Source organism: Nansenia antarctica (assembly GCF_963989245.1).
Source record: "Nansenia antarctica genome assembly, chromosome: 5".
In the NCBI taxonomy this organism is placed as follows: domain Eukaryota; kingdom Metazoa; phylum Chordata; class Actinopteri; order Argentiniformes; family Microstomatidae; genus Nansenia; species Nansenia antarctica.
The window spans coordinates 20,612,077-20,637,405 of NC_137690.1; the positions used below are offsets into that span (position 1 = coordinate 20,612,077).

Below are 25,329 nucleotides of genomic sequence, written 5' to 3' on the forward strand. Positions count from 1 at the left end.
AGCCTTCCCGAGCGGCGGCACCCTCCATGGGGGAGATGACAACGACCGACACGTCCAACAGGCCCAGTGCAGAGAACAGCAAACATGCCCTGCCTAAGAAGCCAGGCCTCACAGAGGGGGCCAGTGTTCCAGGCCCTGACCCAGGGCCGCGGGATGCCTCCCACACCCAGCCACAGCCCGCCTTACTGCTCACAGACAAGGGGGACGTACCGCAGGTGCAGGGTACCCCATCTGCAAAGGTGGAGGGTGCAGTAGGTGAAGGGGCAAGAGCAGGGCCAGAGGAGCCCATGGAGCTGGACGCAGGACGCTGGGGGCGTCTCTCCAAGGCCACAGACTCTCAGGGCGGCCAAGCAGAGACCGAAGCCCCCAGAACTGTCATGGAGCCTGGGGAGAAGGTGGCTGAGAGCAGCCGGGCACCGGAGCTTTCTCTGGAGGAGCTGAGCATCAGTTCCAGGCAGCTGCAGCTCCAGGCTCCAGCAGCCAAGGGCCTGGTGTCAGGCAGCGGGGCGGAGCAGGGTCTCCTACGCAGGCCCAGCAGAAAGAGGAAGCTACTGGACGATGTGGAGTCAGGCAAAACACTTCTGCTGGACGCCTACAGGGTGTGGCAGCAAGGCCAGAAGGTCATGACCTATGACCTGGGGCGCATTGAGAAGATCATGTCAGAGACATACATGCTCATTAAGCAGGTATACCCTCACAACTTACACTGGAATTGTGCTACATTCCCTGTTTACCGTGGCATGTCAATGACAATGTCATGCACACTCAATATTAACACTCAGAAATTAAATGGGGGAGGGGGGGGGGGGGGGTGTAGGGGGGACTTCCCCTGCTCACTCAAGTAAGCAAACCGTGTATAGATGTCACACCATAGTAGTATAGTACCGTATTTTCCGGACTATAAGTCGCTCCGGAGTATAAGTCGCATTTATTTAGAAATATATTTCACAAAATCCAAGACCAGTAGTAGTAGTATCATGCCATAAAATACACACAAGCTCACATTGATTCCCTTCTGGTAGTTTCATCATTCACGGAGTCAAACAGATATGAGTAAATACAAATAGCACATTGTTCTACTAATATATTATCATAACATGTAAGAACCTGCATAAATATTGAATACCCGGCATGTCATTTGATGGTGAATGTTTTAATGATAAATAGGCCTACATGTTATGTTTGTTTGCAAACTCTGACATAATAATAGCTGTTAGAAATGTTCCCACCATTTTCCTTCCTCCGTAACATGTGTGGGCATTGTGAGAAATAGCCTTATTTCTGATGAACGGTCTCTCGTTTAGTAGCACTTAAATGGTTTTCCTCAGATGGGTTTGGAGAGAGAATGGTCCATTATCATTGTTTATCTGCTCACTCGCAGGGCTTGACGCTTACCTTTTCCCCAGGTAGCACTGTGCTACCATGTTGAAAAATTTAGTAGCACACCAAGAATTTCAGTAGCACAATGAAAATTGCGCAATTTTCGTCAACAACGACAACAAATTATCATAATCATAACATATCAAAATTATCATAACCGGCTCTTGGCCGTAATAAAAATGGAGACTCACACAATGTAAAGGGGAAGTAAGAATATTAATTTCAGTTGGCCCACGGTTCGGTATGAACCTCGGTTTTGGGTCACGGTTCACGGTTCGTATTTTTTCTATTTTTAAATGCGTCAGGCACATATAGGGTTAACCTCTTTGTAATGAAACCGGAAGCAACCGCTGCTAGCAGCTAGCGGCTAACAAAACACAGCGCTACGAACTATGAGAGCTGTATCCCATATACCCATTATGCGCATTTTAAGCGCATATAGGACTCGCGTGAAGCATTTCTGCGACACGCGTTTCTGTTCACTGTTTTCATTCCCTCATCGCTTATACACATAGGTTTGACTGCGCATGACAGTAGTTCAGCAGTTAGTCGCACTGGTGCGATTGAATGTATTTCCAAGTCGCACAGAAATATATTCACTCGCAAATGCGACCAAAACAGTCGCACTGTCGAGCCCTGGCTCACTGTAATTTCATTGTAGGTGCATACATTACAAGCTGCTATTATATATTATTTTGAGTCAACATTTTGAAAGGTTTACGGATGTGTACGTTATTTGCCTTGGCTCTGTCATATGATGCTCACTTACTCTGTTTGCTTTTGAAACTAAAAGAAAACCACAGATTTATAAATAGGCTATATTTTACATCAACTTTGAATAGAAGGAAGCCCACATTCACTTTGATAGAGCCTGAGCCAAAATGTAGATTTCTCTCCGAAAAACACAATTGTCATGTGAAATGTATTTATTTTCATTCAATTATTTAATTTCTGCCTCTTATTATATATTAACCTATCAAATAATTGGGGGATGAGTTCTTTGTGTATTCTACCTGCACCAGCAGCTCAAGTTCTCATGTGTTGAAAAGTGGGAGCTGGGAGTTTAGTGAAGTGTTGGCATCGATGGTGTTGTTGCAGCACAGCTCTCATCAGCCTCTATAGACACATCGAGCTGCTGATCAATGTTGACCGTGGAGATCCTGACATGTCATTGGCTATGTATCAAACCAGAGAGCTGGAGTAGTGATAACACAGAGGAGAGGGAGGTGACTACGACAGCCCATGTCCTATTACCTCATATCTGGAAAAGATGAGAAACTCTTGACATTTAAAGTTTTTGCATGAGTGACTGCTTTTCTCGTCACAGTTTAGTGATAACGCTGTATGTGGAGCAGTTGGCAGGTCGTGCCTAGAATTGTACAGGTTCATCTAGCTCAGTTGTAATCTAGCAGGTTTGTGCCCAGACGAGCCTTCATAGGTCTGGCATGATAATGCTAATGCCAACTTGAACCACATAGCGGTTCTGATGGCATTTTCAGAATCAGATCTGTAACCGCAAGTCAACGCACCTGGTTTGCTGGTGGTTGCCGCGAATTCACTTTTTTAAGACTGTGCTCACTACTACGTTGTAACATGACTGTTAAGTGCCAAGAGGAGGCCATCTTTCCACTCATCCAAAAGGACACCGTGTGATTAACCACTGCCTCTCAGCGCGCTGCCTTTTGCAGTCTTGCGTACCAACTTCTGGTCTGTGGGTCTGCCAAGTCATTCCACTGGCTTTTCCCTGCAACGCCATGTTATGTGTTAGTCCAACGAGTTACAACAGATTAGTCCAACATGTTCTTTCTTTCTTTCTTTTTTTTTTTATTTTTTTTTTATTAGTATACATGTTTATTACACATGTAACATACTTTATGAATGTTCAAATGTGTTACATTTAGACTGGCCTGACTCAGTTAAAACTGGTTTATAGCAGGTTCCGGTGCTACCGCACAAAAAGACAGAATCACATAACAATACAAAAAGTAAAAGCGGGAACAATCACAGAAGGTAGACAACAGGAAAACATAACCAGCTCCAGCTACACAGCACCACAAAGGAGAGGACTTAAGTGATGATATATGTGAATTGGATCAGTGGTTGCGGGTGTGTCCTTCCATCAGATGGTGTTTATATGCCAACACGAGAGCGACATTGTTGCTCTAATGCAGCGGTTCCCAAACTTTTTCAATCAGGCCCCCCTTGGGTAATTGGAAATATTTTCGAGCCCCCCCTAACCCGGTCCCCACCTAGATTGATATGATTAATTGTATAAAGTTGTACAAACATTACATTTTCTCTTCTAATAATAACAAGACACATATATCCAACTATAGTTTTATATTTTATTATGGGTTGAAAAGGAACATAAGTGCTTGGCAAATGATCCTGTGCCACTGAAATATTCAACATATCAACATTAACTAATTTCTACTGCATCACTATTCTTACTCTACATATTCCTATCACAATTACGATCAATGACTTGTGTGTGCTTGCTTTGCCTTGCAAATCTTCTCAAAGCGGGGTTGTTGTTTTGAGACTGCCACTCTCAGTTCATTCTCAATGTTCAACTTCGACCTGTATTTGCTTTTGATAGCAGCAACAGCAGAAAAGCCTATCTCACACAGGTACGATGTTGCAAAAGGCAGCAGTATTCCCACAGTTTTTTATTTTTATTTTTATTTTATTTTTTATTTCTGCGCCCCCCCTGCAGTACCCCCGCGCCCCACCAGGGGGGCGCGCCCCACAGTTTGGGAAACGCTGCTCTAATGTAATAGCTCTAGGATCTCATTCCTGATTTTCGTTAGAATCTGTCTCAATGTATTAGTCCAACATGTATGCAGGGCTCCCGCGCTGGTCTTAAAAAGCCTTAAAGTCTAAAATCCAGCAATCCAATTTATAAGGCCTAAAAAGGTCCCAAATTTCAGTTACTCGGTTCAAAAAATTAGGTGCTAGGTCTTAAAAATGAGATCCTGCAAGGAAATCAGTCCGATCACATCTATTTACGCGGAAATTAATCAAGCTGGAACCAAAAAAATGCCAATTCGCTTCCTTTTTTGTTTGTATTGCAGTGAAATCCCTAATTTCATCACCTCAAGGATGACAAAAAGCTATCATATGGTGTCACGAATAGGTCTAAAATTCTACTCTAAGAGGTCTAAAAAAGGTCTAAAAAGGTATTGAATTTGACTTGTTGAAACTTGTAGGAACCCTGTGTATGTATGCAATGTATTAGCCCCTTACTGTATATGGTACATGCAAAACCAAAGTGTGTTGCAGTATGGAGAGGGGTGAACTCTGGGATGACTCGTATGATATTGCTGTGCAGCAGCAGCTCCCTGACTCCCACACAGAGGCTCACATCTACTATCTGACATGAGGCTGCCTCCACAGAGCCCTAATGAGGGGCTTCTGCTCCTGTTGCCACGGTCACAATCGCTTCCTTTGCAGAGCCTTGGTCGCACAGAGCAGGCGCCACAGGTGTCACTGCATGACTGAAGTGTGTAGATGAATGTATAGCACTGAAGTGTGTAGATGAATGTATAGCACTGAAGTGTGTAGATGAATGTATAGCACTGAAGTGTGTAGATGAATCTCTCTCTAATGTGCTGTACTCTTTGTCAAATCACAAACAGGTAGATGAGGATGTAGCGTTGGACCAAGCTGTGAAATTCTGCCAGATACAGATGGCCACATCAGCACAGAGACAGGTAGGTGAACACACATACTACATGCACACCCCTCTATACACTGTATACACACACACACACACACACACACACACACACACACACACACACACACACACACACTACCACCACATGTCGACTCCTATACAGTGTATAGGATGAGCCCCCCCCCCCCCCTCCCCCTCCCCCTTTGTTACGGTGGAGTAGGTTTTAATCAAAGGATTCTCTGCTGAGCACCAATAGATTTACCCCAGATATTGTCATCCGTTTCCTCATCAGACTGGAGCTTTCTATCAAAGCCAATGGCTTTTCTTCAAGGCAACAGGCCAATGATTGAAGCTATTCAAGAGATGATGTTTATTCTAGTGAAGAAGTCCCACAAAGCAGTCCCACAAATGAAACTTCAAGCTCTGTACTGTACACAGCTTTCCCCCCATGAAAACAATATAGATACATATATATATAGACACTAGAACATTATAATTATGGGATCATCAACCATATGCATGCATGCATGCACCTCTTTATCTAGATTGCACATTTTGTGAATGCACGTTTGTGTGCATGTTTGTTCATCTATTGTTACTTAGCATAACACAATGTATGCCATTTCAGTCTTTTCGACTCACCTTGCAAACCCCTTTGCTGTAACGTACCGATGACCACTTTCCATTGTTTTCATAGCACTCTTCTCTTCTGCAGCTATGGGTCAGTTCTTGCTGTGTTTGGTTTCAGTTACTTTGGCTCTGAATTTGCATGAGATGCTTAGAGCAGAAGGCCAGAGAGCCAAACCAAATACATTCCCTCAGGATGGAGTGTTAGTGGCTTCTCTGGCAGGGTTGATATTGAGTTATTTTAGTCTGTGTGTTTCGTAGCTTTACTTTACATTAATTTCCCCAATGTATTTAGTGCCCATTGAGTTAATGGTTATTAAATAACGCTTCAAGGCGACAGCTGCTTGGAACCTTTGACTGGTCCCTTGTTCAGCACTGTTACTTGGGCGGGGGGGCGGGGGTATTAACTACAGTGTCTCCGTTTGCTTTGCCTTAATATGGGTGCTGTGGGTTCTTGAGGCCAGCAGAGCTCCATGGGTGGGCACACCAGAGGAGAGAACGCAGAAGGAATCAGCTAGCTAGATCAGAGGATCCAGTTTCCTAATGGGACCGTCTTCCCACCGTTGAGCCATGCGAGTGCGGGACATTAACATGCAATGTCCGTAGCGTAGTGCGATGTATGGGGTTCTCGGGCAGCTGAGTGGACTAGTGGGGTAATTCCCAGGCCTTTTGAAGTGTTCCCCTGCACCAACCTGCCTGTGCTTAAAATAACCCAAGGTGCAGTGAGAACTTTTGTCCTCTCCGTCTTCACTCAGTAGTTGCCGAACTTGAATCAGAGTTGAATCAGAGTATTTCCATGGGTCTGGGTGATCCTGCTTATTCGCTCACGACGGGTAATGTAGGCTAGATGAGATTCTTAGTGGGGGAAAATCAGCCCCTTGTCAGTTCAAATGCTAGACGACAATGATTTAGAATCCATTATGCTAGTGATATTCAACCTGACATTGGGGGGGGGAGCGACGAGCGAGCCCACGGGAATAGCTTTGTTGGGAGTCAGTGTGAGATACTTGCTCTAGAGTCTAACCTATAATCATCACAACAGAGCTCTCTCTGTTGTATTGCTCACAAATCATCTGTTCTTCTGCCTCGTCTGTGGAGAGCCACTGAGCCCCCTCCCCACGCTCCCCGCCCGCCCTTCAGCAAGGGGCCCTCGCCTCACATCCTGGTGTTACGGTGACGTTACCACAGTATGCTGGAAAGTAAAGGGGGTACAATAGCTCACAGGGGAGTTATTTAGTACTGCTAGTTTTGTGCAAATCAGGATATTGTTTGTGATCCTGGAATTTTATTACGCATCTAAGTCATAATGTAGAGGGGACTTAGGCCGGATCCACACAAAAGGATGTTATATAATTGTGCGTGTGGTCAGCTGCGATCAGTAGGCCTTTGTTTTATCACATGCGATGAAGTCACGAATGAATTCCAATTATTTTCTAACATCAGTTAGTGGGATCAAGGCGTCGTGATTGTTATTTGCGAGGATATGGGTTTAATGGAATGACTACCGTCTTTGTGATACTCTGCCTCCTACTCATGTTTATGCCTCCTCAGGTGCAATCGCAAACTAGGCTGGATGAGTTAGTCATCCTGGTGAACTGAGCTGTGAGGAGAAGATGCCTTGCCTGATGCCTCTGAAATTCACTGACTGAACCGTTTGATCCACTCCCTCCCCTGCGTGCTTCCTCTAGGCCTAAAGCAGAGCAATTGCATCTTACTGAACCAAATTATTTAATATTGATCGAATCGAATCTTAATTCAAGACCGGTCCACCATTATTTTGAGTGTTCTGTACTGATGTTCTTGTTGTTGTTGTTGTTGTTGTTGTTTTTGTAGAGTTATTTACCATTTGATGATTCAGACGTGCCGGGGAGGAGGTGGGCATCATGCTACATCTCCCCTGCAGGGGCCTGAGAGTCACTCATGGGTGGGAGTATCTGCACGACCTCACGAATCGAAAGGATTATGTTCCTCTGACCCACCCCGGTGTCATTGGCACGGTGCTCAGAGAAAGGCGGAGCGGGGGGTTCCATCTCCAACGCTCCAGTGCCACCTGCTGTATTGACAGGCTTAGTTATAGAAGAGGACGGAGCTTTGGCTCCCAAAAGAAACGATGACAGTCTTATTCAGACATGCAATTTAATTAAAATGTTGTTAGTGTTTTTTTTGTTTTGTTTTTTTTCTCTACTGGGAAAGATGATCAAAACGAGACATGACATCCACATCTCTGATAAGCTGCTTTAAAGCCCCATCTCACTAATTGCAGAAGGGACCATTGTCTGGTTTGACACTTTCCACAGTGTGGCTGTGAGCAGCCTTTATATGAGGATACACAATGAGTGGTAGAAAACCCTGCATGGAGTCTGCTGCGATGTTCCCAGGTACAGTACTTCTCTTTCAACACAGTCTTTTCTGCTGTCGGACGTGTTATGTTTAATTCATGACACAAGAAGAATCTTCAAAGCTAACAATGGAACTGTATATTGAGCTGTACTGTACTGGCTGTGGCTGTGGCTGTTGTCAGTCTGTGTGTTGTGTGAGTTATTGTTGTTGTTGTTGTTGTTAGTTTGGTTTGGCGGAGTGGGCTGGGTTGTTTTGATGCCTGTGTGAATCCCTCAGGGAGCTTCATAATAAACAGCTCTGACTCAGAGCAGGATTTGACTTGAAATCCCAGCAGTGGTGGGATCCTGGGGAAAAATAGTGAACTAGATCTGCTATCAGGCAATACCCGGGCTTTGCGTTGTGATGCGTTCAACTAAGTAGTCATGTTAACATGTAAGCCTGCACATGACAGCCATGTCTAGAGAACTGTGTAGTGTACCATGTCTGTTGAGCAGTAATTTGGTTTGCATCAGAATGACTCAGATCCTGTGACTCGGACTCACCTTCATTTGCTTGCGGCATGACTCCCCTTCTATCCCCGACGCATTAATGAAAGAGATGCTACAGGATTGTTGTCGCTGCTTCTTTATATCACATAAGTGTTGATTATATGGTTCATAATATAATGTCTCTCATTATCTCTCTCAAGATCTCATTAGACCACACAGTCCTCAGTTTAAGGCCAACAAACCGTTGAAAAATAAGGGAGGTGTGCCCCACTCTGTCCAGCCAGGTCATGTCTTCACAATTTTGTTTCAAACACAGGCACCTGTTTGGGCTGATGAGTGCTAATTTTAGTACGACAAAAATTCCTGTAGCATCACTTTAATAAAACTGTTGTGTTGCAGGGCAATATTATAATGTTTTCATTGGTCCTTGAATTATGTTTTGAGTGAAGTAGTAGATTAGATTAGATTCAAGGCACATGGTCAGCCGCAGTCTGTGCCCCTGGAGCAATTACAGGTTAAGTGCCTTGCTCAAGGGCATAACAGCAGTGGTAGGCACCTTACATATGATGCTCCTGAGGCGGGGTTCGAACCAGCGACATTCTGATTGCTAGCCGGCCTCTCTGACCTCTAGGCTACCTGCCCCCTGTTGTGTCTGGTGCTGGCTCTCTTGCCTCGTCTCTAATTCTACCTTCCCATGTCCCCAATCCCTCCTTCCCATTCAGCTACTTTTCAAGCACATCTGAGAACCCAGCACTCTGTCCAGTACCCATTTCAGAGGGGAAAACTGAACAGAAATGTATCCGTTCCATTTGCCTTTGACTGTGTTCTTCTCTGTTGCCATGACAGCGGCGGCGGGAGCAAGGGCGGCTGTTGTCATAGGTTGTTTGTGCAGCTCTTGTGTTTATATGAGAGGCCCCCCTCAGAAGACGCACAGCTAAGTGGCGGTGGGGAGGGGTGGCGGGGTGGAGTGTAGTCCAGACAGTAGTAGTGTTGCTGTAGTGACAGATCCTCCGGCAGCAGCCTTGCTCAGGCTCAGCACTTGTCTGACTCTCCTGGGTCCGCAGAGAGGTGAACCCCCCCCCGGGCCTCCCCAGAGACGTTCCTCCACAGGCCCCTGGTCCAGCCGTTAGCCTGCCTCTAGCACAGGCTTCATCGTTGTCATGGCGCGTGTTCTGTCTGTGTGTGAATAGTGCTACAGTTATGGCATTGGCCGTGACTCATCCTCTTTCCTGCACTACTGTACCTCCAGGCAAGAGGATGTGCACTTCTCAGCGTTCTCTCTGCTCAGGCAGGGGTAGGTGATGCTACTGCACATGGGCTCCCACGGTCAGGCTCTTTGTTCCTTCTTTCCCATCCACACTCTCCGTTCTCTTCTCCCCTCCAGTCTGCCGGTGATGCCCCGACCACACCGAAGTACACTAAGGAGCACCGCGACATCTTCTTTCCCGCCTCGCTGCCGACGCCGGTCCTGCTCAGCCACGCTGCCTGCCACCCCCTGCTGCCCCAGGACAGCCACGCCAGAGTGGGTTACGAGCCCCTGGGCAAGGTGCCCAGACCTCAGCCCCTGGGCTCCCACGACCCGTCACAGCACAGGAGAGCGTCTCACGACCCGTCACAGCACAGGAGAGCGTCCCACGACCGGCCCAGCCACCCTGCAGCAGCCATGGCCTTCCTCCATCAAACAGGTCGGTACTCAAATCACCCATACAATCATACAAAACCTACTCTAAAAACGAGTCTGTTGTACAATGTACACTGTTAATGCTGCTAAAGACAGGATGGTATTATCAAACACTGCATTTATTAATTGATTTACAATGGCCAGAGAAAGATTGGGGAGAATAACTGGTGTTTTTTTTTGCACTGGCTTGTGTTGTGCATGCAGTTTGTGACTCCATGGTGGCACCCTAGTTTGTTTAGTTGAGGAGAGGGGGAAAGAGGAGGATGCCAGAGCTGCTCTTTGGGTTCTCTCTGGTGCCCTGTCCTTAGATAGCCAGCAGGGGGCACACTTGGCCATTCATTTCAGTTACATAACAGCGTTGTACCATGACCTGGTTTGGCTAGTAGGCTATTCATCACCAATAATGTGCTAGTCTTTGTAAAAATAAAAATAAAGTACATGTTTTGTGTATGAGTTATCAATTGATGCAATCTCGGTTCTCTGTTCTTCTGACAATGTATCGTCTAATGACACAAGCCTTGAGCTTACCATCTGTTTTAGGATTCATAGAGGATACCATCCTAAGATACACACACACACACACAGTTAAGGGGGTGTGAGGTTAAGGAGTTCCTTGCTCAGCATCGGGCAGCGCTGCACTGAAATCTATTAATGTTTCCCAGGCAACAAGAGGTTAGGCAGAGAGTGGTTTATTGTATTTGCTGTCAGTGGTGTTATGGAGGCAGTAACACACAAAGCCACATTACCCTGATACATGTGCCTCTATGTTTATTGTACCAGCCTGCGAAAGTAGAATTTGAATTTGTGCATACAGAAATGGCATATGTTGATGGAGGTTCTAATCACCTAATTTCAACTATGCTTGCTGCTTATTAAGGGGCCCTACAGGGCACACAGAATCAGTCAGCACTGTCGTTCTGACACATAGCTTTATTAAATGAACGATCGATCATCTCTAATCTCTTATTTTCCACTAAAGTTACATTTTTAAAATGACGTCCAGCCCCCACCCAATGTGGAATGAGTATTGACATGGAGCTGTTTAGAGAGAGGCCGGGTTGTTGTGACTGTGGTTGTGTCTCCACAGAGGAGCGAGAGGAGACCCCAGAGGGACTGTCCTACAGACAGCAGGAGACCCCAGAGGGACTGTCCTACAGACAGCAGGAGACCCCAGAGGGACTGTCCTACAGACAGCAGGAGACCCCAGAGGGACTGTCCTACAGACAGCAGGAGACTCGTCTGTGCCAACAGATGAAGCTGGCCACTGTTTCCCCGGGGCAGGAGGCTGCAGGCTGGCACCATCAAGAGCCTGCCTCCTGCAGTGCCACACTACCTGGCCCAGGTTAGGACACTTGGAATAGTATATTGCGCATTAGAGAGAGGGGCAAAAAGACAACGCTTACAGGGAAAGACTGTACGCATAGACTGTAAGAAAACATTACGTTGTTGTTTTTTTCCCCTCATTGTGAGAAGTTGTCTTATTGTCTCCCTCTGTCGTATCTCCGCTCTTGTCCAGACCAGCTGTATACTAGCAGTGAGCAGTCCAAGCTGCTGTCGGACCCCAGCCGAATCCGCTCTCGTATCCCAGCCAACATGCCAAAGCTCTTCATCCCCTCCACCGTCACCAAGTTCCCCCCAGAGATCACCGTCACGCCGCCCACACCCACCCTGCTCTCCCCCAAAGGCAGCATCTCAGAAGAGACCAAGCAGAGACTCAAGGTTCTCTCTCTCTCTTTCTCTCTCTCTCTCTCTCTCTCTCTCTTTCTCACACTCTCTCTGTCTCTCTCACTCTCTCCCTCTATCAACACATCTCCTCTCAACTCTGTTTGTCATGACGGCTTGTATGTGAATGAGACTGAGCTCCCCTCCCCTCCTGTTGTTTCCTGTGCAGAACGTCATCCTGTCCTCCCAGTCGGCCGCCACAGTAAAGAAGGAGACTCTGAGCCAGCCAGCCCTGGAGGTGCAGGAGACCTCCAGCCAAGAGTCCTCTCTGGAGAGTGAGTCGGACGAGGAGGACGATTACATGGACATCTGACTGAGCCCCTGACCAGCTGTGTCCCCTGTCGCCTGTCCTCCTGTCCCACTGTACCCTTCTCGCACTGCTACAAGACTGGACAACCACTACAGGCCTCTCCCTTGAGCTGGACGTGACAACCACCAAACCCTTCCATCTTTTCTTGAAATATTGGAAGGGTATTACGTCACTGCAGCTAGTGTCTCTGTGTTGTTGCAATGGGTTTATCTTTAAGTGTGTATTCACCAGCTGTCTGAACAGGAAAGCACTCCTGAACTAAAGATGTACAGTGTTGTCATGGCCCATCATCACACTGTTGTGGTCTTGGAAGTGGGGATGACAGGGGATGTTTTTTTAAATTATTTCAATAGCAATTCTGCAAAGTGCCATTTACACGTATCACATCTGCCAGCTCATAAAGCTCTCCACAATCTTTCTAATGAAAATGGGAGACGGTTACTTTGTTGATTACCTACATTTTATTTGGGGACATTTGCTATGCAGATTATTGTTCCTGCAATGCCATCCTTGGCTATGGTTTATGCACCTTGAACACGTCATTGGGACTAGAATTTGGCCTGCTTTTTCTTTCTTGTATTTCTCAGCTGCAGCTAAATTCTTGCTCATCGGACTCTGCGTCCCACATCTGAGGTGCTTCAATATTATTATATGGTCCATGGCAACATGTGTATGTGGCCTGTGTTTCTATTGGACACTAAGATTGACTGAGGACCATAGGCTGCAAACAAGGCTTGTCTGGCACTCTGTTTAGGAACCGGCTCCTGTAAAGCCTGATAACCTGTAGCAGATTGGATTATGTTTACACTTTCCATGTGGGATGTCTTTCATTTGTCACTTGTTTTGTTCTATTTTTGTACTCACTTAAGTTGTTTATATTTAGTTTAGTTCTTTTGTGTGTGAATTTGTAGCTAGGAGGTCTTTACCAGGAAGTGGTCCTGTCATGAGACAGAGAGAGAGAGAGTCTGAATTAGCTTTTGTACATATCGTGCTCCAAACATCTTTTGCAATGAGGCAGCTCTTACAAGGCTCAGTTGTTTAATTCAGCTTAAGATGTGTGTGGAAGGTGGGGGGGAGGGGGTTGGGGCAGGGGTCAGTTCCAGTCAATTCAGGAAACAAATGGAAATTGAACTAGTTAATCAAAAAGTTAATCTTTTGGTGTTCCTTTGATTGCCTGAAATATCCCGAATTAAAATGTAAGGTATAGATGCTCCTAATTCAAAGCAGATGCCTGTTTGATGGGCCAGTTTTGGAAAATATGTTTAAATTCTAACTCAACTCAGAGGAAGACAATAGAATGTTTTTTACAGATTTGTTTTCTATAAAATAAAAGAAGGATATTTACTGTATGTTTCTTGAAAGCTGTCTTAAGAAGACTTTTTAAAAAAAGGAAAAATGATGACTAACTGTAAAGGACATTGCCCAAACAAAGTCTTGCTTGACTACCTGTAAATGGATGTTTGTATTTTTTGGTGTAAGATACTGTTTTGTATTCTACTGCTGAGCTTCTGGGAATGTATCATGGCTGAGAGGTGAGGTGACTTGGGGTTCAAGGCTTATTCTGCTCTTGGACCTTAGCTCAGGCCTTAGCTCAGGCTTTAGGTCAGGCCGTAGCTCAGGCTTTAGGTCAGGCTTTAGGTCAGGCCTTAGCCCAGGCTTTAGGTCAGGCCTTAGCTCAGGCTTTAGGTCAGGCCTTAGCTCAGGCTTTAGGTCAGGCCTTAGGTCAGGCTTTAGGTCAGGCTTTAGGTCAGGCCTTAGCTCAGGCTTTAGGTCAGGCTTTAGCTTAGGCTTTAGGTCAGGCCTTAGCTCAGGCTTTAGGTCAGGCCTTAGCTCAGGCTTTAGGTCAGGCCTTAGCTTAGGCTTTAGGTCAGGCTTTAGGTCAGGCCTTAGCTCAGGCTTTAGGTCAGGCCTTAGCTCAGGCTTTAGGTCAGGCCGTAGCTCAGGCTTTAGGTCAGGCCTTAGCTCAGGCTTTAGGTCAGGCCTTAGCTCAGGCTTTAGGTCAGGCCTTAGCTCAGGCTTTAGGTCAGGCCTTAGTTCAGGCTTTAGGTCAGGCCTTAGCTCAGGCTTTAGGTCAGGCTTTAGGTCAGGCCTTAGCTCAGGCTTTAGGTCAGGCTTTAGGGTGGGTTTGGGTGGGGGGTTTGTTGTTCTCTACATTTTGACTGGCTGCATTAAAGATGTCACAAACCAAATGTATACTTTACTCTCTGGACGTCTCTAACACAATGTATACGGCCCGATCCCGATTCCCTTTTCTACCCCTATGGCTCGTTTTCGAGTGCCACTCGCTTTGGAGTCAAGGCCTCCGAACAGAGCCACAAGCCGTAGTGGTTGAAATCTTTCCCTATGAAATGGGACAACCCTTCAAGACCCTGATACGTCATCAAAAGCATTGACGCTCGCGATTCATTCACAACTTAAGTTTTACGCTATCTATCGATTAAACAAGTCATAGAATAAAAAAGAACAATGCTTCACTGTCAGACCGACAGAATAACGGTGCTCTGTAGGCTATTAACCTGTAACGTGACACAGCTCTTCGGCATAATAGCATTTTATTTTTATTTTTTATAAACCCATAAAGAAAAGGTCTATAATGCATTGAAATGACATTCAACTAAGATAATGAATGAATGGTCTTTATTGTCATTGATATAGTACAGGTACCAAACAACGAAATTAGATGGTTAAGATGGTTATCATAAATGTTCAAATCTTTATTAATAAGTAATTACAGAAAAGGTAAATGACATTTGTGGCTGTGCATTGCCTAGAGCCAAATCAGATTTCTGTAGATGATTCGCAATGCATCCTGGGAGCGAGGGTTATGGCTCCGAACGTAGTCTGGTCATGAAAAATCTCCAAACGAAGCCGTGGATAGCCCTCCCCCTTCCCCCTAGCCCTAGATGAAATATTAATTGGGACACCCCTACCCTAAACGTGAACGAGCAAAACGAAGCCGTAGGAGTGAATTGGGATCGGCCCTTTGTCTCTGTGTGTTTTAACACTGCTAATTTAACATTTGAACTTCAACTTCCAGCAGATGTCTGATAGGGCCTATGTCAGTGTCTTTGGAGGTGTTCCTTGTGATGTATTCATTTCAGTAGGTAGTTTAGACATGGCTTGATGACCAGTTAAATGGCATTCAGTTCTATAGATATGTCCAGTTTGGGTTTAACACAAAAGAAACTCTCTCTTGTAAACTCTTCCTCTATCTACACCAAACCCCCTCTGTGTCAATCATGTGATTTCTCTCTGCACAGACTCCTCTAGCTGAAAGACCACCCTGTTACTCTGACATTTTTGTCAAAGGGCTCGTACACTCTGGTGTGAAGTCACCGACACGAGGGAAGTCATTAGCCTTCATTAGCAACTTCCAGGAGTTTCTTATGAAGTGTTGTGAATTTGTCATTTGCCCCTTTGCCAGGCAAGCTAACTTTGAGGTTTGTTTTCTTATGAGGTGGACCAAATGTGTGCTCGCCCATCCCCTAGTTTAAATTAGTGAGATCAGTGTCGCTCCTAGGTTTGATAGAGCTGAGGGGGTCAGTGAGTAGTTATTTTTTTCCTTTTCTTTTTTTATAGCCCCCCCCCCCCTTTTTTCTGTCTTAAAAGTAGAAGTAGCTTCTCATATTTATCCACAAGAATTATAATCTAATTAGATCATGACCATTTAGAACAAATCCTAGAGTGATTTATAAACTCCAAGTCTTGCAGTTCAGATAATTCAAACTGATTTCACCCTTTGTGCGTGCTGTACTGCAAAGAAGAAGGAAGTTCATTTGTCACTACATTGAGTTAATCTAATTAATCTATTCCTTGAGAATGTGTCTTATGTTATGGTCCAATCATCTTCAAGAGTCATTTAGGTTTAATAAAGAGTATTCTTATACAGTGTGTGCGTAGAGATTGTAAACTAACAACATACACAAAATGAGTGTGTAATGGCCTTGTAGTCAGGTTCAACTATTTCACATGACCAGTGGGAGTCTGTACAGTGTTTGAGGTGATAAGCTGCTGCATCAGTGGGGACTGGAGCGCCACTGACTGACTTCAGGTTGTTTTCAGCCAGGGACTGCTACCTCTACGAAGCCCTCAAAGTGGCCAATTAAGGCATCAAAAGGGTATGCTGCATGGCTAATGTGAGCGAAAGGTGTGAGATTTCTCGTCGGCCCACTCCAGGAGCTCTTTATTGGGCTGGAAGAGAGCCGTCTGATCCTTGGGCCGGCCTGTGTATTGGCAGCTGTTAACTATTGAGCACAAGGAGATCTGCGCAGTTAAAGCAAATGGCCAAAGACTGACACCTGGGAGCATCAGCGGTAAAGGTGATCAATAGGCAGACGCAGGGGCCACTGGCCCCGACATAGACTGTACAAAGAGACAAGCCATGGCAGGGACAGTCCTCATAGGATCACCAGGGAGGGCAGACACACATTTGATAATTTTTGGCTTTAAGTAAGCTTCAAGGCCAAGTGCTGAGTCCATTTTTATTTGATATGCCATAGAATTAGCTTTTAGCATAACTGAGCCTCAGCCCATACTGAGTATTATAACAATGCAAAATATCAGAATAATTTCTTACAACTGCAAGCGCTACTTGATATGTTTAATGCATCTGTAGAGTGGTAGGAAATTAATACTCCACTATAGGAATGTTATTGTTAACTCCCCCAATCATTGCCGGTCTCCTTCAGACAGAGATCTTCCTAATGTGTTGCCCAAGTCCAAATCCCCACGCAGCAGCTGTAAAATATGACAGTTAGACCCTCACCTGCCACCCAGACTTTGGTCTGTCCCCTGTCACGTACAGCGGCCTATCACACACCTGTGACCTCCATTTCCAGTGCATAATGGGATTGACACTGCTGCTGCTGAAATGTACACCTTAGCTCTGATGGTGACACGCTCATATTAGACTTTGCTTTAAGCCTTTAAACCGTGATGACTTAAATGGGTTACATTATGCTCTTTTTCCACAAGTGAATGAAGTCTCTGGGGTCCCCATAACATGTTTTTTGTTGAGAATATCACTCAGATTTTAATCTATTCTAGCATGCCTTTAAACTGGCTGTTATGCATCCCACAAAAAACTGAACAAATTGCTTTATTTCACAATTTCTGTGTTTAGTACAAGTACTGAAAAAGTGAGATTTTCATAAAATGACCCCTTTAACAGGATTCAACATAATCATTCCCTGAAATATCAACATTCTCATGAGTACACAGTGGCCTCTGTGTCTCTATGATATCTTGTGTTCCGAGGGCACAAACGCTGGGAAACTGTTAAGCCTCTGTTAGAGAGCTCTTCAGAGGAAGACTGCTCCAGAGGGCCTGGGAATATGCATCTGCTCTCAGAAGTGCTAAGTGAGGAGAGCAACACTGAACCTGTGATTAATAACTCCTCCACAACAATTGGTTTCATATAAGGAGGATGAAACCACATCACACTTCCTCTAGCTCAGAGTGCTACCATTAGGCTGGCGCTTCATGCAGAGGGGTGGTTGGAGCAGTTTAAATCTGCATCTGCTTTTCCACCTTCAGCAGCCTTTTAGAATTAATATGAGTACCCTCTGTGCTAACAAACAAAAATCCAATACAAGTCTCTTCTTCCTGTTTGAGTGGGTCTGCTTGAGTAATAGCACAATTAGGCTATGCCACACCGACTCAACATGGGCTCTTTAAATTAACTTGTCAATATTCTCACACGCTAGGCTTTCTAGTTGTAACTTGCTTGTTTAACTGCTGGTCCTTAGTGGGGTCTTTCCTGATGTTGCCTGATTGGGTCCACAACAAATGTATCAATCTGACTTCAGCATTGTTATGCTATAAAATAGTGTCATGAAAAAGTCCTCAAAATGGGTTTAGTCAATGGTTTCTCCTATTGAACTTAGCACATTATACAGACATTTACAAAGACATTTACAAAGGTAATATGCATCTGTTTTCTATGAGGACTTAGACTACTCAAGGTACTGTATGCAACACAAATGTTAGCATACAATGAGAGATATTGGCAAAGAGCTGTAAGGAGCTCTTAAAAAGCATGTTTAGGAAAAAGCTGAGCCACTTGATACAACATTGCAAGTCAACCCAAAGGCCTATTGTTTTTTTGTTTTTTATGTATAGAGGTTGTTTCAAATACTATACGTGCTGAAGGAAATGGAGACAAGAGTGGAGGAACTTGGCTGAAGTGCTGTGAATGGTTCTCCATGCTAACATCGATAGTATTTAGCATCTGTTTAGCCTGTGGTAACAGGGTTGGATATGGGAGGAGACATGGCCTATGGACATGTGGATTTGCCTAGATGGTGATGGTGGGAGGGAGGGCTCCTTTGGACTGGAGGAGATGTTGCGCTTGGTCTTTATTCTCTCTCTCCCTCTGTCTCTTTCAGGCTATGGTGTCTTGGGCCTGTGGTGCTAACTGACTGTTAATTGCCGGCCCATACTCTCTGCATGGAAAAACTGGGGCTTGGCAGGGAAACCCTCTAATGAGATTATCTATCTGAGCATTGTCATGTCTAGACACCCCCAATACACAACCCCTGCTGTCTGCAGCCCCTGGCCTGTACCCAACCTGTGTTGCCCTCAGGTAAGACTCACCTGGAGAAAGACTGTGTGTTATTATCACACCATTATGGGTTTATTTGTCCCTCACACTGCTCACACTCACTTTCTCTGATGGGATGAAGTAGAAATGCTTTTGAGACAACATTGATTCAAGTAATTGAAGTAATAAGAAATGATAATATGATATTTCAAATATTGTATAACATATTATGTTATTCAGTTATAATTGTCTTGCATATGGTTGGTATGTTTTTCCAAGTTGATTTAGTTCTGTATGTTACTTGTTTAGAAGACTACATTATTTTTTTATATTGAGATGATTGACCTAGCCTAGTATTAATGATTTTTCCTATATCATTACTAGCAATAGCAAATGCATTATAATGGCTATGTTACCGCATTGCACAAGGACACTAAATGGGGCTTACGTCTGTGTGAATGATATTTACACAGATTTTGGTGCCGCCGGAGGCCTTGTTCTCCAGTGGGGAAGCACGTCCATATTTGTTTAAAAGTCTCTTAGCAGTTAATAAAGATGCATTTCCTCCGTCTCCCTTCCTGTGGGGACGGTATCAAGGCTCTGTTAAGTCTCTTTGATTTCCCTCACCCTCCAATCACAGGGAGACATTGACTCATCATTGTGCCACTTCAAAGCCTGGGAATGGCTCCTCTGGCCCCACCCACCTGTGGGCTCCCCTTAAAAGTCAGGGACACCCCATCCTGCAGTTCTACAGACCATTCCAGTGATTGCTGATAACACACCATTGGATATAACACATGCTTCCTGCACCAGAGGGATTTACTTAAAGAGCAATACAAATGCACAGCATCAAGGAGGGATTGTGAGCGACTTTGGATAGCACTGAACCAGTTTGCTAAAACAGGATTTTTCTGGCACACTTTTGTCATTAATGCATCTGAATAATGCAGTCCATTAGAGGTGAGCGCTCTTTTTGATATTAAATATCATTTGGATTCCTGTTTTGCAGCACAGCATCAAATTCTATACTCTCATTGTCTTTTATCAGTTGTATGCCCAGTTGAGTTCAAATGCACCTCGCTCTGTTTTTTGGTTTGTTATAGTTAGCTTACCCATTAATTCCACCATCAGTTGAGGTTTATAATTGTTTCTCACTCTCAATGGTAATTATAGACCTGAAAAACAACTTCGGCGGCCCACCTTCATCCTCCATGACGGGTGGCCACGATGCTTTTCTCCAAGGCAACATCAGGTTGACTTTGGAGGACCCTGACCTCTGGAAGTCCTTCCATGAAATAGGAACAGAGATGATCATCACGAAACCTGGCAGGTAAGGCATGCAGGACTTCTATTACACTTCTATTGTATGTATTTGGTTGTTTAAGTGTTGATTGTTATGTCTCATCAACTAGAAAGTGTATTTGGGTCTTGAGTCTTATAATGATAGGAGTTCTCCATTTATTTTTTTAGGCGAATGTTTCCACACAGTAAAATCAACCTTGCTGGACTGATTCCTTGTGCAAAGTACATCTTGTTGGTTGACATGGTACCTGTGGATAGTTTCAGGTATAAGGTAAGATGATTTTTCCTTCAATTTATCTATTCTATTGATTGTTGTCTCCCGCACAAAGCAATTAAAGCAGAAAAGGCTACTTTAGAAATGAAATAATAACTTAAGTCTTCTCATGATATTTGACATTACGCTGTATATTCTGAAATGGCCACCATCTTCAGATGAGTCACAGCTTCCCTCCACTCCCTGTTAATCACCCCTCTGACATTGGACATCAAAGGGTGTTATCTCTTCCTGTTGTTCTATCCCCTGCTGGGTGCCCACTGCACTACCCCCTCTCTCTGTGGGTGGTACTGTCCCAACCATCACTCTCCCCTGTATCTTCCTAAGGTACTCTGTGAGGAGCATGCATGGGTCCTCTTTAAACACCCCCTGACTTTGTGTGATAGATGAGCCTGATGTTAATATAGTGAACTCTCCCCTCAGTGGAATAAAGAGAAATGGGAGGTGGCTGGGAAGGCTGAGCCACAACCACCCTGTAGGACCTACCTGCACCCAGACTCTCCAGCCCCCGGGAGCCACTGGATGAAGCAGTCTGTCTCTTTTCTGAAGCTCAAGCTCACCAACAACACTCTGGACCAACACGGCCATGTGAGTAGACATTATCAAACTCAAATATACAGTATATGCCTCTCTCAAATGGATTCTTATTAGAACATTTAAATTGAGACATATAGCCATTGTTCCAGTGAGTAAAACCGTGCTCCTCTTTCAGATAATTCTGCACTCCATGCACCGCTACCACCCACGCTTCCACATCGTTCAGGCAGACGACCTGTTCAGTGTCCGCTGGAGCGTCTTCCAGACCTTCTCCTTCCCTGAGACCTCTTTCACAGCGGTCACTGCTTACCAAAATACTAAGGTCAGTGGCGTATTTGTATTCAGTGTCTGCACAAGGCAATTAACAGTTCCAGCAGCACACTAAGCTAATATTTGACCAAAAAAGGTAGTATGTAACAAACCAACGCATTCTCCTCAGGTAACCAAGCTGAAGATTGACCACAACCCGTTTGCTAAAGGTTTCAGAGACGAAGGAACCAATTCAAAAAGGTAATTAGGAAGTCTGTACTTTGGGATATTATTTCAATTAAAAATCAATTTATATTGGGACCTATTTCAATTAACCTGATTGCATTAATGAACTTAACTGTGTTTCACCCTGCAGGCGTACTAACAGAAACCCAGCCTGCCCAGAGAAGAAAGCTAAGAAAATAGACTCTAGTAGCAGAGAGTCAGAAGAGGACAGCCCTCCAGGTATTGGGGTGCTCACCAGAATGCTAATCTGCTGATTAAAACGTTTTTTTTTTTACCTGGGCTCAGTTGGTCTGATACCATGTGTGTCTTGCAGACTTCAGCAGGTCATCCTATGAGGGTTATGAAGGAGAGCAGGCGGACCTCCCTAAAAGGAAGGAGGAGGACGAGGTGAAAGAGGAGCGTTACTCTCCCTGGGGGCCTGAGAGGGAGCCTGGCCATAATGTCCGGACAGACTCCCCCCCTGGCACCGACTCCAGAGACATGTACAACACAGAGCAGCAAGTGCCAGCCCCGGCTGCATACCAGCCATACAGGTACCTACCACAATGTATCTAAGGCATATGAGATGAGGTCATTGTCACATTGTCATGAGAACGTGAAAGCAGACACACCACTAACCACATTGTCCTCTCTTCTTAGGTTCCATGAATACGGGAAGTCTCCATCTCCCTCCTCTAGTGTTGGCAGCAGCAATGGAGCTTCTGGACGCACCAGCTTTGAGTCGAGAGTACCCGATGTAGCGACAGTCCCAGAACATGAGGCCTCCAAGCCCCCTGCTCATGAGATTGGACCATCTCCCTGTGCCCCTCAGCTCCCTCCAGGACATCAGGACTACACAGGGGTGCTCAACATGGCCATGGCCCAGGCTGGCAAGCCAGGTGTCCTCAGCCACCACATCTACACCCCCTACAGCGCAGAGCAGCCCCTGGGCCAGTGGAGCGGCCCCACCCCTCCCCAGTATCCACCCCACCACCACCACCTGCCTGCTGACTACAGCACGCCGGCTGTACACCACGGCTATCACCATGGTAACATGGCAGAGTGGAGTCAGTACCCTCTCTTCTCCTACTCTTGTTGGTGAACAATACTCAGAAATGAGAAGGACTGCAGTCTCACGGAGACTGGGAATGACCTCACCATAAATGCTGTTATGCCATCATACCTGTTTCCCCAAGAGGCCTGTCCCAAGTCAGGCTGTTCTGACTGTTGATCCAGGGCCCACAGCCATGTGCATGCATGCTGAGGCAAGGCTGAGGAACAAGGGCCTGTGTGAGGAGGAACGTCAGCAAGCAGAGAGCTAAACTGAACTGCTGTGAACGGTGACCAATGTTTATGCTGAGTGGAGAATTACCAATGATGTGGTCTAGTGGAATACTGTATTTCACAGTTGGCTTTAGTCCTAAGAGCTCTAAGCCACATTGACTACTCATAAGAATGCTCCTCCCAAATGAGATGTGTGTTTGTTGTTGAATTGTCTATTTATTTTGTGTTTGGATCTAATTTCCACCGTATCGTAAATAAATAAATTGTAATAAATTGCTTTAATGAGATTGTAATCTGTGATCTGAATTAAAGAATCAAATTACAACTATGGTTTATGTGGTTTTCTTCAAATCCAGAAGTCTTGGATTACTCTCATATAGTTTTTATTACCATTTAATAGAACTTTAATATTACCTCCCTCAGAATACTACATGATTTTGATAGAATTGAGCCCAGTATACTGATTGTATTTAAGCTACATACAGTAAATATAAACCTCGGCCTCCTTGTTCCTTCAGATGTGTTTGTTTGTATGTCCCCTTTGTCCACTTAATGATGACGAAACTCGGATTTCCCTTGACGCAGCATGCATTACTATGCTATTGTACCTCTGGTTCAGGGAAAGAAAGTCTACCTGCTGAGATTTACCCACGAGCCCCATAAAACAAGACATGGCCATCTTTCTCCCTCTCAACGAGCGTTAAACAGCTTGAAACAGAGAGTGGTCCTGAGAGTGCCCCCCCCCCCCCCCCTCATGGATGTCAGCTGCTAATGACCGTCGTAAAGGCCAGGAGGGAGGGCGGGAGTCATCCTCCAGGGACAATACTGCTGTAGTCTTTTACTCAGCTCAATTCATTAGTAGGCTCTTTGGGACATTAGCGAGGCAAATCTTTGGCTCCTTTCTCCCGCCCTCCTCTTCTGATGAACACTCAGACACACGTTGCTTTTACACTATGATGGAGAGTGTCAAGAGAATGGGCCGTCACGTGTTCTGTTAGACAGTACCATTTATCTCCCTTGAGTCATGTCTCAGCTCTCAGGTGAGTCATCATTACTGATTATTTGGCGTGGTAGACATGCGATGCAGAGAAGGTCAATGTAATGATGTTCATTTTATGAGCATTGATAGTTTGCTGTGGACCCCAGCTATGAAATGAGATTCAATCAAAGAGAGTACTTTGAGAGTGAAATTAACAATTATCTATTGATCTATTTGTTACCTTGTCTGAAAGCTTTATAGTTTACGTACAGCAGAGATACAACAGATGCATATTCCATCCCCCATCCGTGATTACAGAAGGAGCCGTTGACTCAGCAGACTTGATACTTGAGGGTGGGAAATGGTTTGGTCTATGGCTGACTGAGGACAATACAGGAAGGAGAGTACCTTTGGAAGCCCCTCCCCCAATCCCCAATGCCCCATATCCTGTTTGTGTTTTTGTCAGGACAACACTGGGCTATTAATAGTCAGTAAACAAATGCATCAAATCAAATCAGACTTTATTTATATAGTGCCTTTCATGCAAAATTGTAATACAAGGTGCTTAACAATTAATGAAAATACAACAATACAGTAAAAATAAACAGTAATATAAGAAAATGTGTAGTAGGCTATATAGGAAATAAATAAGAGACATGGTAGAACACTGAGACCAGTGTAGCACAGTAAAAGAGGGTAGATTAAAGTAAGATGGATTAAGAGAATGCTCAAATAAAAAGGTATGTCTTAAGATGTCTTTTAAAGTATAACACTTATTCTAGATCTAATCAACTTTCATCAGAACAAGATGTTTCTTGATCAGGAATTACAATACAGTTTATGTTGGTTTATCAAGTACACAAATAAAAAGTCTGACTTATACTGAATCCATGTAGCCCAATGTATATAGCAGTATATATAAAATATAGCAATGCAACATCTATTAAGTATGTTATACCAATATGTAAGGATACCAACTGTCATTTGCTGAGGGACTAAATTCAACAAATCTATAGCAAACCAGCCACCATATGGAATACATGCAGTATTTTTGAGAAAATCTGAAAATGACCGGATGCTATGTTTATATATCTATCTGTGATAGATAGGGCATAGTGAGGACCAAAATGGACCTAAACTGAGTGGGTTCAGCCAGGAGTGTGGTAAACTGGGGTGGGAGAGGCCTGCCCACTCCCTCCCCTGACAGATGGGAGATGTCAAATGGTCAACTGGAGCCTTTTCAAGTGCAGAGCTGCCTCTGCAGGTCACTCCCGACCTTCCTCTTTCATCACCACTCTAATGACTTATTGCACTGGCAGCACTGCAGCACACAGGCCCTGTAGGAGAACCCCAAGACTGGTAAGAATGGACGGAGCACAAACAACACTCATGTAACAACCCCCAGGACACACACATCCAAGATTCCATTCCGCATAAACGCTTCAAGACAGCACCACTGGGCAATTTCAAAATGTTTAATTGTTCTGATAATGGACAAGCAAAAAGCTTTAAATCGACCTGCACTCAGAAGTCTTTAAAGGCCTCTCTGACAATGCTAAGTGCAGGACATATGTCTTAATTATTCCCCCGGTGGTTACTAGTGTCAGATTGAATAGATTGCTATTTATGGACACCATGAAAACATGACAGGTTGAGCTGGATGTCCGGCAGAAGACAGGGGGCATCAGCAGAACTCACCAAACGACACAGT

General features: G+C 44.8%; 2 protein-coding genes across 2 annotated transcripts in view; both read left to right on the plus strand.

Annotated features, from left to right (window-relative positions):
* cabin1 (calcineurin binding protein 1) overlaps positions 1 to 13,253 on the plus strand; it is a gene marked incomplete at its 5' end in the record, with an annotated part of 40,901 nt that extends 27,648 nt beyond the window's left edge. Inside the window, 6 exons of the mRNA XM_080531456.1 lie at positions 3 to 686; positions 5,019 to 5,093; positions 9,899 to 10,199; positions 11,283 to 11,537; positions 11,712 to 11,914; positions 12,087 to 13,253. Coding sequence (XP_080387582.1) covers positions 3 to 686; positions 5,019 to 5,093; positions 9,899 to 10,199; positions 11,283 to 11,537; positions 11,712 to 11,914; positions 12,087 to 12,230 — 1,662 coding nt within the window. The 3' untranslated portion in view covers positions 12,231 to 13,253. The remainder of the gene's footprint in view (positions 1 to 2; positions 687 to 5,018; positions 5,094 to 9,898; positions 10,200 to 11,282; positions 11,538 to 11,711; positions 11,915 to 12,086) is intronic.
* A 6,726-nt stretch (positions 13,254 to 19,979) lies between these two features.
* Positions 19,980 to 22,457, plus strand: tbx16 (T-box transcription factor 16; the record flags this gene model as incomplete). The annotated part of the gene is made up of 8 exons (XM_080531457.1): positions 19,980 to 20,098; positions 20,239 to 20,341; positions 20,768 to 20,932; positions 21,057 to 21,203; positions 21,321 to 21,391; positions 21,507 to 21,595; positions 21,690 to 21,909; positions 22,016 to 22,457. The coding sequence occupies 8 exons, from the start codon at positions 19,980 to 19,982 to the stop codon at positions 22,455 to 22,457; spliced, it is 1,356 nt and encodes a 451-aa protein (XP_080387583.1).
* Positions 22,458 to 25,329: the final 2,872 nt, after the last annotated feature.